The following is a 14,638-nucleotide window of genomic DNA, read 5'->3' on the forward strand; positions in this document are numbered from 1 at the left end:
TAAAGTTTATAAGTCAGTAAAGTAAAATTAATTGGATGTGAATATACAAAGATTAAAACTCAGGTGCAGTTAACTTAATATGAAGTTGATATGTCGTTAAGTAATTTGACAGGTTTGATGAAGTTTGATGAAATTGTCATCTAACAATCTTATATCATCTGAATTTTTGCCATATAAAAACCTCCCAAAAGTCAAAAAACGCATTTGATGATTTTTTTTTTTTGTCAAAAGGATTGGACGGCCCCAATTCTAGGCATTACACACTCATACAATCCACTCACACACACTACATGAGATACACACAAATGGTTCAATATTCTTCCACGAGAATTTGAACCCGGTGCAGCTCTATAGGAAGCAAACAAAGAACTTTTGATGATCTTAAGTTCTTAACCCATCCAGGGCCCAGGTACCATTTTATTTTAAAAAAAAAAGAACTTTTGTAGACAACCCAGCATCAATTAAAACGGCCCAAAACAAACGACTGAATCATTCCGTTTTGCTTACAAAGCTACAGTAATTCCCTCTCGTCCCAAAAGAAAAAAAAAAAAAACACAAATAAATCTCGGACTTTTTGTTTTTGGACATTTTTGTCTCTGACTATTGAAAAATACTTTTAAGTTTCTGACTTTCACAAAATTTAGACAGATCAGTTCCTAACGAAGGTATTTGGAGGAGGGACTGGTCCGTCTAAGTTTTGTGAAAGTTAGAGATTTAAAAGTATTTTTCAATTGTCAGGACGAAAATGTCTGCAGTACAAAAGGTCAGCATCTATTTGTCCTTTTTTTCTAAAAAAAAAAGCTACAGTTATTCTCAAAACGACAACGTCCAACGACATAATAGAGAAATATAGGCGCCGTTTTCAGAACGCGAATAAACATAAACCCTACTTCTCCACTTCTCCATTTCTCCGAGTTCACTATTCTGTTTTCATTCGATTACTCTTCCAGCAATCGTTCTTCCTCCAATGGCATCTCCTCCTCCTTCTTCGTCGGAGGCCGCAGCTCCAACTCCAACTCCTTCTCCGTCGGCGGCCACAGCTCAAGCTCTCGGCGGCGAGCTAAGCAAAAAGTGAGTTCCCCAACTCGTTTCATCTCCAGCCGTCGCGGGAAATTTCATATAATTTTATTTGGTTGGCTTTGTTTTCAGTGCATTAAAGCGTGAACTGAAGATCAGACAGAAAGAAGAAGAGAGAAAGCGCAAGGAGGAAGAGAAGGCCAAAAAGGTAAATTAACCTCCTTCATTTCCATTTTCTTCTCTGCATTATGTAGCAATATGCAATTTTAACTTTATAAATTGATAACTGTAGGCAGCAGAAGCTCAAAATGCTCAAGCTAACAAGCCTGCATCTGCTGATGATGAAGATATGGACCCCACTGTAAGTTCCATTGCAGCACTGCAACGCTTTTCAATAGTGATTTGATTTTCTGAAATATTCCATATCTTTTTGGGTGCAGCAATACCTTGAGAACAGGCTCAAGTACCTTGCAGCTCAGAAGGCTGAAGGGACTAACCCATACCCGCACAAGTTCTCTGTGACCATGTCAATTAGTCAATACATTGACAAATATGAATCATTGGAAAAGGGGGAGCACCTTGAAGATGTCTCTGTCTCTTTGTCTGGTACTACCCCACCTTCTAATTCTTGGCATTGTGTTTTCCGTGGTTTGTTTTTGTCAATTATAACTTCTTAGTTTGTATGTTTGAATTCTAGGCCGGGTCATGGTTAAACGCCCATCGGGTTCCAAGCTTGTCTTCTATGACTTGCATGGTGGCGGCTTTAAGGTCCAGGTTATCGCTGATGCAAGGTACAAAATGTAACTGCTGTTTTTACCATTAGGGCCATTAGTTTCAAATTTAGAAAATAAATGTGAATCGAGAGGTAACATATGCTGTGTTCTGTTGTGTTGCTTGGTACTTTGGTGCTCGACCAACTTGAAAGCAGTTTGATTTTTGTGGTGACCAAGTTATTTATGTATTTTTTGTGCTTTTTTTCCTTTGTTGTATTTTTACTATATATTGTTTATGCCGTTTCTTTCTATTCTGGTTGTGCTTTCTTAATAGGACTAAACCCGTTTACATCTGTGGGATGCAGTAAATCTGACTTGGGTGAGGCCGGATTTTCCAAATTCCATTCTAATGTCAAACGTGGTGATATTGTTGGTGTTACTGGGTTTCCAGGTTTGAATGTTACAAACTTCCAGCTTGCTCAAATTTTCCACTTTCTGACTTATTATCCTTTTGGGTTGTCTTCGTATATAATTTATACTATCCATCATCAGATGCCATAAATTCTTGCATTGAGGAGAATGAGTTTTTTGCATATCCATAAATCTTGTTTTCCTTTGTTCACTTGTTCAGGGAAGAGTAAGAGGGGAGAGCTCAGTATTTTCCCCAAGACATTTGTAGTGCTGTCTCATTGTCTTCATATGATGCCAAGGCAAAAATCTGCTGCTGCTGCTGCAGATGCAAATTTGATGGTGACTATAATTTCTTTCGGTGTTTTATGCTGTTTAAAGTTTATTTCATAGATAATGACATTCTTATTTATTTGTTATATGCAGAAAGATCCATGGGTACCAGGAAAAACTAGGAATCCTGAAACATACATCTTGAAGGATCAGGTATTGCTAGCATGTAAAATAACTTGATAGTTTCTTCCACTGTTTTAGATTTATTTTCCTAATTTTACGAAATATTTTCGGTTAGTAGCTACTGTGAAAGTGTTAGTGTGCACCATTCCAGAATGAATTGAAATAGATGGATTCATGGCATTATCCATTCTCTTTTGTCATTGGCATCCATTTTTTTATTACCTGGCGTAAAAAGTTCTTGTTATTCATGTCACCATATCCATGTTTATTTTTCATGCATGTCACCAAGTCATACCACATAAACTTCTGCTCACTATTATACGAAGACCTACCCCTTTTCAGTTTTGCATGTATGATATCATTTTCAAATCCAACTATATTATTCTGACTTTTTCACCTAAATGAGTAAATATATCAATCATATTCTTAAATGAATTTGATAGAAATTTCAATATTACAACATGGGCCTCTGAAATTTGCTTAATTTCCCACTAAAATACGAATTGAAATCCCGAATTTCTACTTTTTCTTACTTTCATCAAGTTGAAACAAGAAGTTTTATCTCCTGTTTCTGTCTTTCTCTTAATTATGTCACTAGTGACTGATTAACCATAGTCCTCTTTTACAATAGAATATCCAATTTAATTATCTTCGTTTATTAGGAAACAAGATATCGTATGCGCCACTTGGATTTAATGCTGAATCCAGAGGTCCGAGAGATATTTAAGACCAGATCTAAAATCATAGCTTACATCAGGAGGTTCCTAGATAACCTTGATTTTTTGGAGGTTAGTTGTCTGGTTATTCTGAGGCCATCTGCACTTTTATTTTATTTTATTTATTTATTTTTTCCCATCCTTAACCTACACTTTTGGGCTACTATCAGGTTGAAACACCTATGATGAATATGATTGCTGGTGGAGCAGCAGCTCGTCCATTTGTCACTCATCACAATGAACTCAACATGAGATTATTCATGAGAATTGCTCCAGAACTTTATCTGAAGGAGCTGGTTGTTGGTGGCCTTGATCGTGTTTATGAAATTGGTAAACAGTTTAGAAATGAAGGTATAGATTTGACGCACAATCCAGAGTTCACTACATGTGAGTTTTATATGGCTTATATGGACTACAATGACGTAATGGGGATAACAGAGCAAATGTTGAGTGGTAAGATTTTAAGTTGTTAGCAGTTTTGGTTGCTATTATCGGTCTTATCTTATTTAAGTAATGTTTCATCCGAATGATGTGTAAAAAATTAAATAGGTATGGTCAAGGAACTTACAAAAGGAAGCTATAAAATCAAATATCATGCGAACGGGATTGATAAGGATCCTATTGAAATAGACTTCACTCCACCATTCAGGTCCGGTGTAAATTTGCTATTCATCAATGGCAGTGATTCTATCCATTTATATTTTGAGAATTTATTGATTTCCTTTCTCCTGTTATTACAGAAGGATTGATATGATTGAGGGACTGGAGAAGATGGCAGGCCTAAGTATTCCTAAGGACTTGGCTGGTGAGGAAGCTAATAAATATCTGAGGGATGCTTGCTTGCGGTATGACATTAAATGCCCTCCCCCGGAGACAACTGCTAGATTGTTGGATAAAGTAAGATATGTTCATTTCAGTTGTTCTTTTGGACTATAATATCCTTTTAAGTTTTTCCTATTTTACAAAAGTGGACTTGTAGCTTCATTTTTCCTAAAGATTTTCATGTCATATTGCAGCTCGTGGGTCACTTTTTGGAAGAAACGTGTGTCAATCCCACGTTCATCATAAATCATCCTGAGATCATGAGTCCCTTAGCAAAGTGGCACAGATCTAAACCAGGCCTGACCGAACGTTTTGAATTATTTGTGAACAAACATGAAGTAAGATTTCAACAATTATTACTTAGATGTAAATGAATGAATATATGCCCTTTTTTCAAAGTTTTTCTGTTTATTTCCAGCTCTGCAATGCATATACTGAGTTGAATGATCCTGTAGTACAACGTCAGAGATTTGCTGAACAATTGAAGGTAGGTTATGGTATATGATGCAATTATAATGTGCTGAAATGGTTCTCCACTCAAACTGTTCTCATAATTGTTTTTGCATACGAAAACCATATTCATTTTATGTGTGCCTCTTCTTTATTTCAGGATCGGCAATCCGGTGATGATGAAGCAATGGCCTTAGATGAAACCTTCTGTACGGCTCTCGAGTATGGTCTGCCTCCAACTGGTGGTTGGGGTTTGGGGATTGATCGACTCACCATGTTGTTGACTGACTCACAAAATATTAAGGTTCATTCAGTATCAAGATTACTGTTTTTTCGTTTCCTCCTTTTTGCATACACTTACCATCTTCATTCCTTTTGCTTCACAGGAAGTTCTTCTTTTCCCTGCCATGAAACCTCAAGATTAAACCCCATTTTCATGCTATGTAGGTTTCTCTTCTTTTCAATACAAACAAGAATAGTAACATCTTTGTTCAGATGTGTTGTACGAAGTTGTTTTGCATGCTATAATTCGTTTTGCATTTTTGAGACGTTGATAATTTTCCCTCAAATGATTTCAGGAACATGAGAAATTCAAATGATCAAGATGAAGAATTCATTTCTTATCTTTTTGACAATGCGCACATGCTTCTAGCTACACTTGATACTGTTTTAATTTCATTGCTAGCTTATTTGCTAGATTATTATGTTATATGGTCATTTACGTAGTTTGATTGGTCATAGTTACTGTCAGATTACATTGTTTAGAATTTTTTTTTAATTATTTAAGCAATTAGCTACCTATTTGTGCCCCTAATATGGATCGGTCCCCTAACTGTTATTTAAAAAGACCCCGTGGGGGGATCAAGAACATCTCTCTTCTCTCTATATATAATAGGAGAGCAGTACATGGTTCTTTGCTTGACAAGTGGAAGTTTGTGCAATCAACAAGTGGAGCTTTATATGGTAGATATGTGGCACAACAGAAAACAAAATAAAATAATTAAAAACTTACAATTCTGTGAACAATCCAAACTACAAACTATTGGGCGGGAATTATGATCAATTCGAATTTAAATACAAAACTTTTGATCGATTCGAATTTAAATTCAAGGAAATTTTTATGGTGTTTATGGAAGATTCTTTCAGCAGGTGAGGAAAGTGTTGGCAAAATGTGGAGACGAGGAGACATTCTGTTCAAAAACAGAGTATAGGAGTTATAGGGTAATAGAATTAGAGTAATTCTGAAAACATTATTATAATTATATTATTGGACTCTGTTAGTGTGAAGTTGCGACACTTTTTTTGGAAGTGTGTCAATGATATGGGTCTTTTTTTGGAAGTGTGTCAATGATATGGGTTTTTGGGTTTCGAAAAAAATTGAAAATTCAAAAATAATAACAGTAAAAATTGCATGGGCTGAAACGGGCATTACTTATAATAATAGCATTGGATATTGTATTAGGAGTAATAATAAGCATCTAAAACTTTAGTATTTTTTTATAAAAACACATTTTTAATTTTATTTTTATATTAAAATAAACATTTTTTTACTAACTAACTCATTAGTTTATATTTATTATATTATCATATACTATATGTATTTATCGAAAAATAATATTAATAAATATTATGTAATCTTAAAAAACATTATATTGTTATTAGTAAAAATATTTAATTTTTTTTATTTATACATATTTAATTATATTTATATTAATAATCATGACTAATAAAAAAATAATTAATTTAAATATAAGTGAGTCTAAAATTAAAATAATCAATAATAAAAATTATTACATATATTGATACAACATATATTTAATCTTCCTTATTTAATTATTTCACAATAATATATATAATTTAGTATAATTACATATATTCATCCAACATATATATCAAGCAAATCTCAAATGATGAATTTAATATTTGAAAATAACAACTGCTGTAATATGATTAAGAAAATTATTCATAATTTTATTCTCCATCTTTTTATGTTATTAAGATATAATATTTATCCTATAGCCTCTGCTTTTGGACAGAATTTATCTTCTCATAATTTCCAAAATCTCACATGTGTCGTCTCCACATTTTGCCAACACTTTTCCTCAGCTGCTAAAGGAATCTTCCATAAGCACCATAGCACTTCCCTAAATTCAAAACACATTTCTATGTTAAACATTCATTCTCTCTTATCTTCATATTTTATTTTTTATGTTCACATTTTTCATCCAATGTAAGACACTCAAATTCTCGGTGGAGGAGTAGGTGGCGCCGGAAGGGGAGAAGACTTCCTCCAGCAGCGTCGTAGGGAAGAGAGGGTTAAGGGGGAAGAGAGAGAGCGCGACAAAAAGAAAGAGAGAGAAAGACAAAATGAACATGGCCGACTGAGCTGCTCCATAACACCCATAGGTCGAACATGGCTTAATCTTTCAGCTTCTGGTCAATGGTGAGGAATCGATGCCAGAGATGGTTATACAACGCGCGACGGCGGGGCACGCAAAGTGTTAAAAAGCGACGACCCAACCCCCACTGCTCTGAATTAGACAGCTTTGCCCACTGCTCTGAATCAATTTTTTTCTTTCTAAAAGGTGAAATCACATTTTTTTCTAATATCTACTATGATTTGGAAAAACATGCACACCATCAATATTCATTTTCATTAAATCTTGAATTAAAAGTTGATTTTGAAAAAAATTGATTTTTTCTTCTCCTTTGTCTTACTCTGTAATACTGGAACAGCAGCTTTTTAGGGATGAAAATTTTGCCTAAATTCTATATAAACCCAGGCAAATTGAAAGAGTTTCATTTCATAAATAATGTTGTAACTAATTTGGATTATTCTATTTGTTTTTGCAGCCGCACAAGTTCTGTTAACAATTCAAATGCTCAAAGATGAGGTAATGCAGTTCTTTAATTTCGTGTTTCTATTCTTTTTATTTTTACTTTTGATTTTTTGGAGACAAATAAAGAAGCATATCATTGGTACACCAAGCTAATAATCCTTTTTGCATTTGTAATAGTATATAGAAGTCGTCGGCAAAAGAGCTTTCAAAACTGTGTATCCATTGCTTTTTGCTTCCTTAATGTATGTGTTTCTTTTAGTTGTAGTAATCCACACCTTTTTCCTTCCACCGATGACTAATGCTTTGAGGTGCGTCCATGCTTTGTTGCCTCTGTAATGTTTTAACATCTTTGATTTGGCTCTTTCAGGTGCAAGCTTTGTTTGATGATGCTGGAAAGCGTATTGATTTAGCCACACCCTTTATACCGTACAGGTTTGTTAATTATTAGTAAAAATAGGCATGATCGTGTTGCTAGATTTTGAAATGATTCAAACTCATTATGTCATGCATATTGGCTGGCTTGACATTTTCCTGATCTGCAGTTGACATTGCATCCATTTACATGTGCGCATTGAATTTAGGTTGTACAAGGTTTGGTATTAATGATGGGAAACTTTTGAGGTGCTCATACTACCGAAATTTGGTTGGAGCCTGGATGACAGATATATCCGTAGGATTATCTTTCCCTGATCTGTTATTTTAGTGGCACTTTACTGGGTTTTTGAGTGCTAAATTCACGATTTTCAATTGAGAAGTTACACGTTATTTATTAACTGCTCTAGAAAATAATAAACAAATAGATTTGAGTTTTGAAATGATATGATTTTAAATTCTATGACATATAGAAGAGAAAGAATAAACATTTGTATATTATATCCATTTCATTTTGACAAATTAGATCCAACACTAAAATATATTTGTGTTTTGGAAATGCATCCACCATCACATTGTTAGGAATTCTCAATTGATCAGTTGGTTTTTGTTAATTGCATTTATTAAGCCCTGCCTCAACAAATCTTGGATTTGTATTTTTTTTAATGCTTTTAAATTTTACCTGCATGAAACAGTGATGTATGATAGTGTGTCGGAGTTTAGATAAAGTGTGATGGAATTCAAAGGTCCCAAGAACAAAGCTCATCCATTCCTATTTACCTGCTTCTATGAAATTGGTAAAATTTAAAATTTATATGTATTTAGCTTATAATAAACTAAGTGGTGAGTTTACTGTCCCTTATCATTTCATATGTAGCTTTGGTCTATAGAACTTTAGCATTATGAGTTATCATATCTTATGTCTTATTGGCATATTTTTGGTAATTTTGAATGGTTTATGGGAGGAACAACTAAAAAGGAGTAAAAGAAACTATAGAACACATTACTAGCATTAGGAACAATATTTAAATGATTTATTGTGAATCAAATTGATCTCTTATCTTAAAGCATGCTATTGGTACACTTTTGATATTACAAAAGGAACTTTCTCCAATTCAAGAATCAAGTCACATGTGCAGTTGTTCCACTTAGAATATTGATTTTTGCTTTGTGGTATAGCATTGGGTTAGTTTTAGCCATTTCTTGCTTTTAATCACTTTTGATGTCATTACTTAATCAAATCGGAAAGCCCTTGATTTCTCCTTAATGAACTATGACGCTTATGATTGATGTGAAAAAAATTTCATAACTACATAATTTGCTATATCTATTGGAGATGTTACAAGAATGAAAAATATCTAACACTTTTGGTGGTACATGGGCAGAACATCTAGAGAGGAATAAAAACTTTTGCATCATCATTTTAGCATTTTTATTCCAATACAATGATAAATAAACACTTCAGGTTTATTCCAATGCACTGGATGAGAATGAACCATTGGCTTTGGACATAGGAAGCATGGGAAAGGGTCAGGTATAGATTAATGGATAGAGCATACGAAGATACTGGAATGCTGCGAATGAAGGATGGTTAGTTCACAAAGAAGGACATGTTTGTTGTGGTCTCCGAAGGAGTCTCTGATTGCCTGCAACCTCCTCCAGGTAACACTATCCTTTATAATTTCTTTTCATTGTGTTTTGCATTTTTGTTGTTATTAGAGGAAGGAAAAGATTTCTGCCCAGGATGGTTGAGATTGATGCTATAAATTGAAATTTTGACATTAAATTTCTGCACTTTATGCCTCATTTGACATGATTGATAACATTTTTATCAAGTCCAAAGATATATTTCATCTTAGAGTTTAATTTAACGTTATTTAGACCTTCTCAATTATATCGGTGCTTTAATCACAGGTTGAAAGCAATCTTTGTTCTCATTCGGGATTTCCATGGTTCCATTGAAAAAAGTGGTTAGTTTAGAAATTTCATCTATTAGCATCAATCTAGAAGAATTGATTTTCAATAATTAGAATATGCAAAATAAATCTTTTATTTTGGTTTCTAATTGAAATGAATGGCTGTGTTCTTAGTCCAATATAAGATAAGATATCTACTACATTTATGTGCATTCAATATATTTTTTTTTTGTGGTTTCTACAAAATTTTCTATTACTGGACAAGCTTTTTTGGGCCTAAGATAAGGAAGATTTTTTACAGCTACAAGAGCAATAGATGTTCTGAATTTCACTCCACTGAACAACAAGCCCAGTAAGAAAAAGAAAGAAATGCTTGACAAGTTCTGTGAGACCCCCTTTTACTTGAAGCTTCTCAAGGAACATGTAATCAATTACTGCTGTGAATGCACCACCATGTAAACACCGCTTCTCTATTCCTTTACTGTTCTAATATAATAGTATTGTTCTTGCTGATTCTACCTTTCTGTGGACTATTTTTTTCTTAGCCCTCACATGTTTTCTGTTCCAGGAATTAATTAATGTGGATTATGAATCAGAAGTGGAATAGGAATTTCTTTCTATATTTCGGAAGGGATGGAGAGGTACAAAGTAACTTAATTTCGTCTTCCCATTTCTAGGACTTAAGAAGCTGTTCATTTAATGTTCATCTTCCGAATATTACTTGAAATTAACCTTTTTCTTTGTTTTCTAATAATCCATGTCCTTATGTTGTTTCTCTGGATAAGGTTGTGGATGTTGATAGAAATGTAGGAGATGAAAAAGTTGGTTACTGATGGATTTCAAGAAGCCAGAGACATGTTGGAATAACTGAGATTAGATTTTGTGGCCAGTGGGTTTGAGCAATAGGTAATGTTTACATTCTATGATGATTGAAACTAGATATTCTTGAAATGTACTGAACCCGGTTCAATTTAACTATATATTCTTAAAATTTATTGAATTCGTTTCCAGGAGGGAGCACAATGCATAAAATTTACTTAGTTCTAAAATTTTGGTTAATATACAATAAAATAAATTTTTTTTCTTGCTTTCAAATGATTGCATGCACATTTTTCATTGTCCGAGGTTCAGATCTATATGATTATCAATTGCATTCTCACTCAATAACAATTTTATATCATATATTATAGGGACCTTTGCTTTTTTAAAATACACAGAATGTGAATGCAAGTGATCTCAAATCCAGCTGTTTGATGAGTTTTGTGCTCATTGTAATGTGCAGGTAGTTGGGGATGGTCTTTTGATGTCTAATGCAAAACTCATTGAGAGAGCAGTACTAGAGTATGCGTGTAATGTTCTTCTTCTTAAGGTAACTGATTATAAGAAATGGACAGACCACTACGGCTGCAACGCTTTCTTTCCTTTGTTCTTTCTCTGCCTTTAAAAATTATGAGATAGAAGCGTAAGTATGAACATACTATTTTTCAAAATTTATATATGATCTTTGATGCAATTTTTGTTCCTCCTATAAGTTTGACTTAAAAATCCTTTGATTAAAAGGAGATTAGAACATGAAATTAAGAAAGAAAAAGCTCAAACAGATAATGGTATATGGATAAAATTTTAATTTGTTCATTTGATAATTGTTTATTTAATATTTATTCCCTTTTGTTGTTGGATAGCTTACCGTGTTCTATTAACTATATTGCTGATTTTTTTTTCCTATTTTCGTATCTATGTCATTTCTTAAAGAACATCTGAGGTGGTGATTAACCTGCAATAGCAAGTAAAATTTTAGTCTCTAAGTAACACTATCCTTTATAATTTCCTTGTGTTGCCATTTGCATGTTGTTATTAGAGGAATGAAAAGATTGCTGCCTAGGATGGTGGATATTGATTCTATATAAAGAAATTGACATTCTACATTTCATGCCTCATTTGACATTATTGATAACATTTTTATCCAGTTAAATAATATATTTAATGTTATATAGACCTTTTCAATTTTACCGGTACTTCCATTCTCATCATCATAGAGTTCATGAGGAAGTTCAATAATATTTATTTGGGGATGATACCTGTAATAAGCAACCCTTAATCTATAACATATAGAGAAGAAAGAATAAACATTTGTATGTTATATCCATTTCATTTTAATTAATTGGATCCAACACTAAAATATATTAATGTGTTCTGAATTTGCACCCACCATCACATTGTTAAGGATTCTTTCATTTGGTACGTCAATCCTCTCACCACTAACACTTCACATATGCCAATATAATTTTTTTCGAAAGATGTTTCGAGTTCTTAATTTATCAGCTAGAATTGATTTCAGTAAAAAGGATTTGGTTTTGAAAATTCTATAAGAGATAATTTTGGAGCAATAAAGATCATCAAATAATGCAAAAAAAAACCTTTGTTCTTTTTGTTTGGGTATATAGTAATGCAAATTACAATGTTGAAGTATTTGATTATCATATCTTGAAGGTTTATGTTATTTTTGTAAAAATTTTAATGAACATGGAGCAGTTTGTTTTTTATCTGAAACTTAATCATGCGATACTTTAATGAGATGGTTTAAAACAAACCAAACCATGGAGCAATTTCTTGGACTATTAGGAGTTCAAGAGCAATAGCAAAAAGTTGGAGATGTTACTGCTCTTGAAGTTAGAGTTGTTTCTCTTAGAAATGCTCCCGCTCTGAAGTTGGTTTTTTTTTTTTTATAATTTAAAGAAATTTAGTAGAAGCTATTTAGGCTATAGCCTTTTTCTTTTCTAAACATAAAATGATGTTCAGAGGTGTAAAACAGTATCACACTTAAAATAAGCATAGTCATTGTTGTCTGCTGACATCTTATATAATTTAGTAGCTTTGACTTTTATAGATTTTTTTTGTTACTTCAAATTTGGATTTGCTTTTGGTTTTGCTAAGTAATTTGAAAACTTTCCTTTTCTAAGGAACAATTTTCCTGACAAAGCTCAAAGTGTGAAATCTGCTGCAAGGTGCTTTGGCTGAAGTTGCACCTGCCAAAGCGGTATGAATGATTCATCTGCTTAATCGCTATTTTTTACCCTTTTTTTGTTTATATTCGATCATTTTTGTCTCTTCTTTAATTTGTTCAGTTTAATTCTTGAATGGCACTCTTTAAAATTTAACTAAGTTGATATATATTTAACTATTTTTGTTCTTCCTTTTCCTTCCATAACTAACTTTTGTATATTTGTTTTTGAGTTTCCTTTAAAAATGAATTTCCTACCGTATATAAATATTGAAAACTAAAGGGCACATATATAATGCAAACGGTTAAAGTCATGTATTACCTGTAGTATTTTGTGAATATGCAGCAACAATAATAATAATCGTTCGTAAATTATCAGCTTTAATTTTCTTTCTTCTGCTATATATGCATGATGAATGTAACTTTTCAGTTTTTATTTTGTATTGTGATTTCTATTAACTCAGCATATACCACTGCGGCACTGCTGCAGTTTTATGTTATGTTCGTTGGCAATTTTTTAATTATTGAACCATGCTCTTTATTATTTTCTATAAGTCAGTAACTATAATTTGAAAATTATATAGATTTCCTTTTTGCTGTTTTGTAAAATAATCATTTTATAGTTAACTAATTTATGTCACTACGTGTAAAACAAACATCTTTTACAATTTTAGTTAACTAATTGATTGTTAGCATTTTATTAGAGAAGAGATCATGAACTTGAATTCTATAGTGATTTCATTAGGGACAAGATTTATGTGCCCTTAATGTCATGACTCACTTTATATAGGGACAAAATTTAGGACATATTTGTTTGAACTTCAAAAAGTGATATTGGATAGTTTTTAACTCAAGTTATTATACATTTATGCTCACTTTCAGGCTGTAGGATTTATAATGTAAATGTTAGAAGTAAATCCCTCTCTTGCTAAGGAGGCACTACAGAAACTCCCGAACACGATAACCAATCTAGAAAATTTGAAGTTAAAAGTAAAGCACGGTATAAAATAGTAGAACATGATTTTTTTGAGCAAATCATTCGTTCTAGGAGAGTTTATGCAAACTTGAGTGTTAAAGTTGAAAATAAGATAACTTAAGTGATAAAGTGTGGATTATGCAAATCTAAACGTGATCAAGTTAGTGTTACACAAAATATTTTAACATTTAAAAATATTTTGCTTTTACTATATGTTTCTTTTTCTTATAGTACTTGCCTGAGGTTGTGAGAAATGTAGTATCACTATTTTTAGCATAAATTTAGTACCTCAGTGCATGAAAATTTCAAAAAAATTCTTAATTTTAGTTTATAATTAGCCTTTTAAAAATTTGTGAAAGGAGTTATAATAACTTTTAAGTTGATCGCATACTAAGTTTCATTTAGAAACGGAGGGGAAGCAACTAAATAAAATATTTTAGTATGATTAGTTTAGTAAATCTTAAACATAATTTAATATTTCTAAAGCATATGTATTTATTATTTTTTGTAGTCATGTCATAGTAAAAAATTGTCCTAGAGAAATTATCACAAAAGCTGTGTGCATGTGGGAATATAATTACAACTTTTATTAATATATATATGAAAAAACAAATTTGTTGGTCTTTATGGGATGAAAAAACAATTTTTGTAATAGGACCTAACAAATTTGTTGGTATTTAAATTTGTCATGAGGTTAGTTGTTTTTTTTTTTTTAAAGGAAGAACCTTTTCTAAGTCTATGTAAGAGGATGTGGCTGTTTTTGGGAGCGGAGATGGTTAAAGAAGTAAACACCTTTTGATTTCTTTTGTTAAAAATTAAATGCACGATGCAAGAGTATATTCCTTAATTTGCAAACTGATATTTGAATATGTATATAAAAATTTATTTATGTTTTTTATATGAAAAAAATGATCCAACACATATAAACAAGATAACATAGTTGATATATAT

The 14,638-nt window shown here is 32.3% G+C and overlaps 1 protein-coding gene and 1 long non-coding RNA gene across 16 annotated transcripts; both read left to right on the forward strand.

Annotated features, from left to right (window-relative positions):
• The first annotated feature begins 803 nt into the window (after window positions 1–803).
• Window positions 804–5,507, forward strand: LOC112723573 (lysine--tRNA ligase, cytoplasmic). Of its 2 annotated transcripts, none has more exons than XM_072207781.1 (17): window positions 804–1,071; window positions 1,150–1,225; window positions 1,310–1,378; window positions 1,458–1,623; window positions 1,715–1,808; window positions 2,065–2,181; window positions 2,362–2,480; window positions 2,565–2,624; window positions 3,257–3,382; window positions 3,481–3,763; window positions 3,860–3,959; window positions 4,051–4,207; window positions 4,327–4,470; window positions 4,551–4,619; window positions 4,743–4,886; window positions 4,969–5,025; window positions 5,161–5,507. In XM_072207781.1, exons 4-16 carry the CDS (start codon window positions 1,570–1,572, stop codon window positions 5,005–5,007), a joined length of 1,506 nt encoding a protein of 501 aa, XP_072063882.1. In that variant the 5' UTR covers window positions 804–1,071; window positions 1,150–1,225; window positions 1,310–1,378; window positions 1,458–1,569; the 3' UTR covers window positions 5,008–5,025; window positions 5,161–5,507. The 2 variants fall into 2 exon arrangements, with proteins under 2 accessions (XP_072063882.1, XP_025630776.1); XM_025774991.3 differs by having other exon boundaries at window positions 842–1,071; window positions 2,096–2,181.
• Window positions 5,508–6,606: 1,099 nt separating this feature from the next.
• Window positions 6,607–12,904, forward strand: LOC112723574 (uncharacterized). 14 transcript variants are annotated; one of them, XR_011867988.1, is made up of 12 exons: window positions 6,607–7,167; window positions 7,436–7,476; window positions 7,790–7,854; window positions 8,004–8,092; window positions 8,490–8,591; window positions 9,260–9,456; window positions 9,709–9,764; window positions 10,012–10,165; window positions 10,279–10,351; window positions 10,496–10,616; window positions 10,993–11,079; window positions 12,671–12,904. It is a non-coding gene; the product is annotated as an uncharacterized lncRNA (long non-coding RNA). The 14 variants fall into 14 exon arrangements; XR_011867985.1 differs by lacking the exon at window positions 9,709–9,764; XR_011867986.1 differs by lacking the exon at window positions 12,671–12,904 and having other exon boundaries at window positions 10,993–11,345.
• Window positions 12,905–14,638: the final 1,734 nt, after the last annotated feature.

Source organism: Arachis hypogaea, chromosome 11 (genome assembly GCF_003086295.3).
Source record: "Arachis hypogaea cultivar Tifrunner chromosome 11, arahy.Tifrunner.gnm2.J5K5, whole genome shotgun sequence".
Taxonomy (NCBI): domain Eukaryota; kingdom Viridiplantae; phylum Streptophyta; class Magnoliopsida; order Fabales; family Fabaceae; genus Arachis; species Arachis hypogaea.

What these genes read in the sequence shown, in the direction of transcription:
- LOC112723573 (XM_025774991.3), top strand. Translation starts at nt 968, where the DNA reads ATGGCATCTCCTCCTCCTTCTTCGTCGGAGGCCGCAGCTCCAACTCCA. An exon ending in AACAGAGCAAATGTTGAGTG is followed by an intron (nt 3,764 to 3,859) that starts GTAAGATTTTAA and finishes AAAATTAAATAG; the next exon opens with GTATGGTCAAGGAACTTACA. An exon ending in CTGCTAGATTGTTGGATAAA is followed by an intron (nt 4,208 to 4,326) that starts GTAAGATATGTT and finishes GTCATATTGCAG; the next exon opens with CTCGTGGGTCACTTTTTGGA.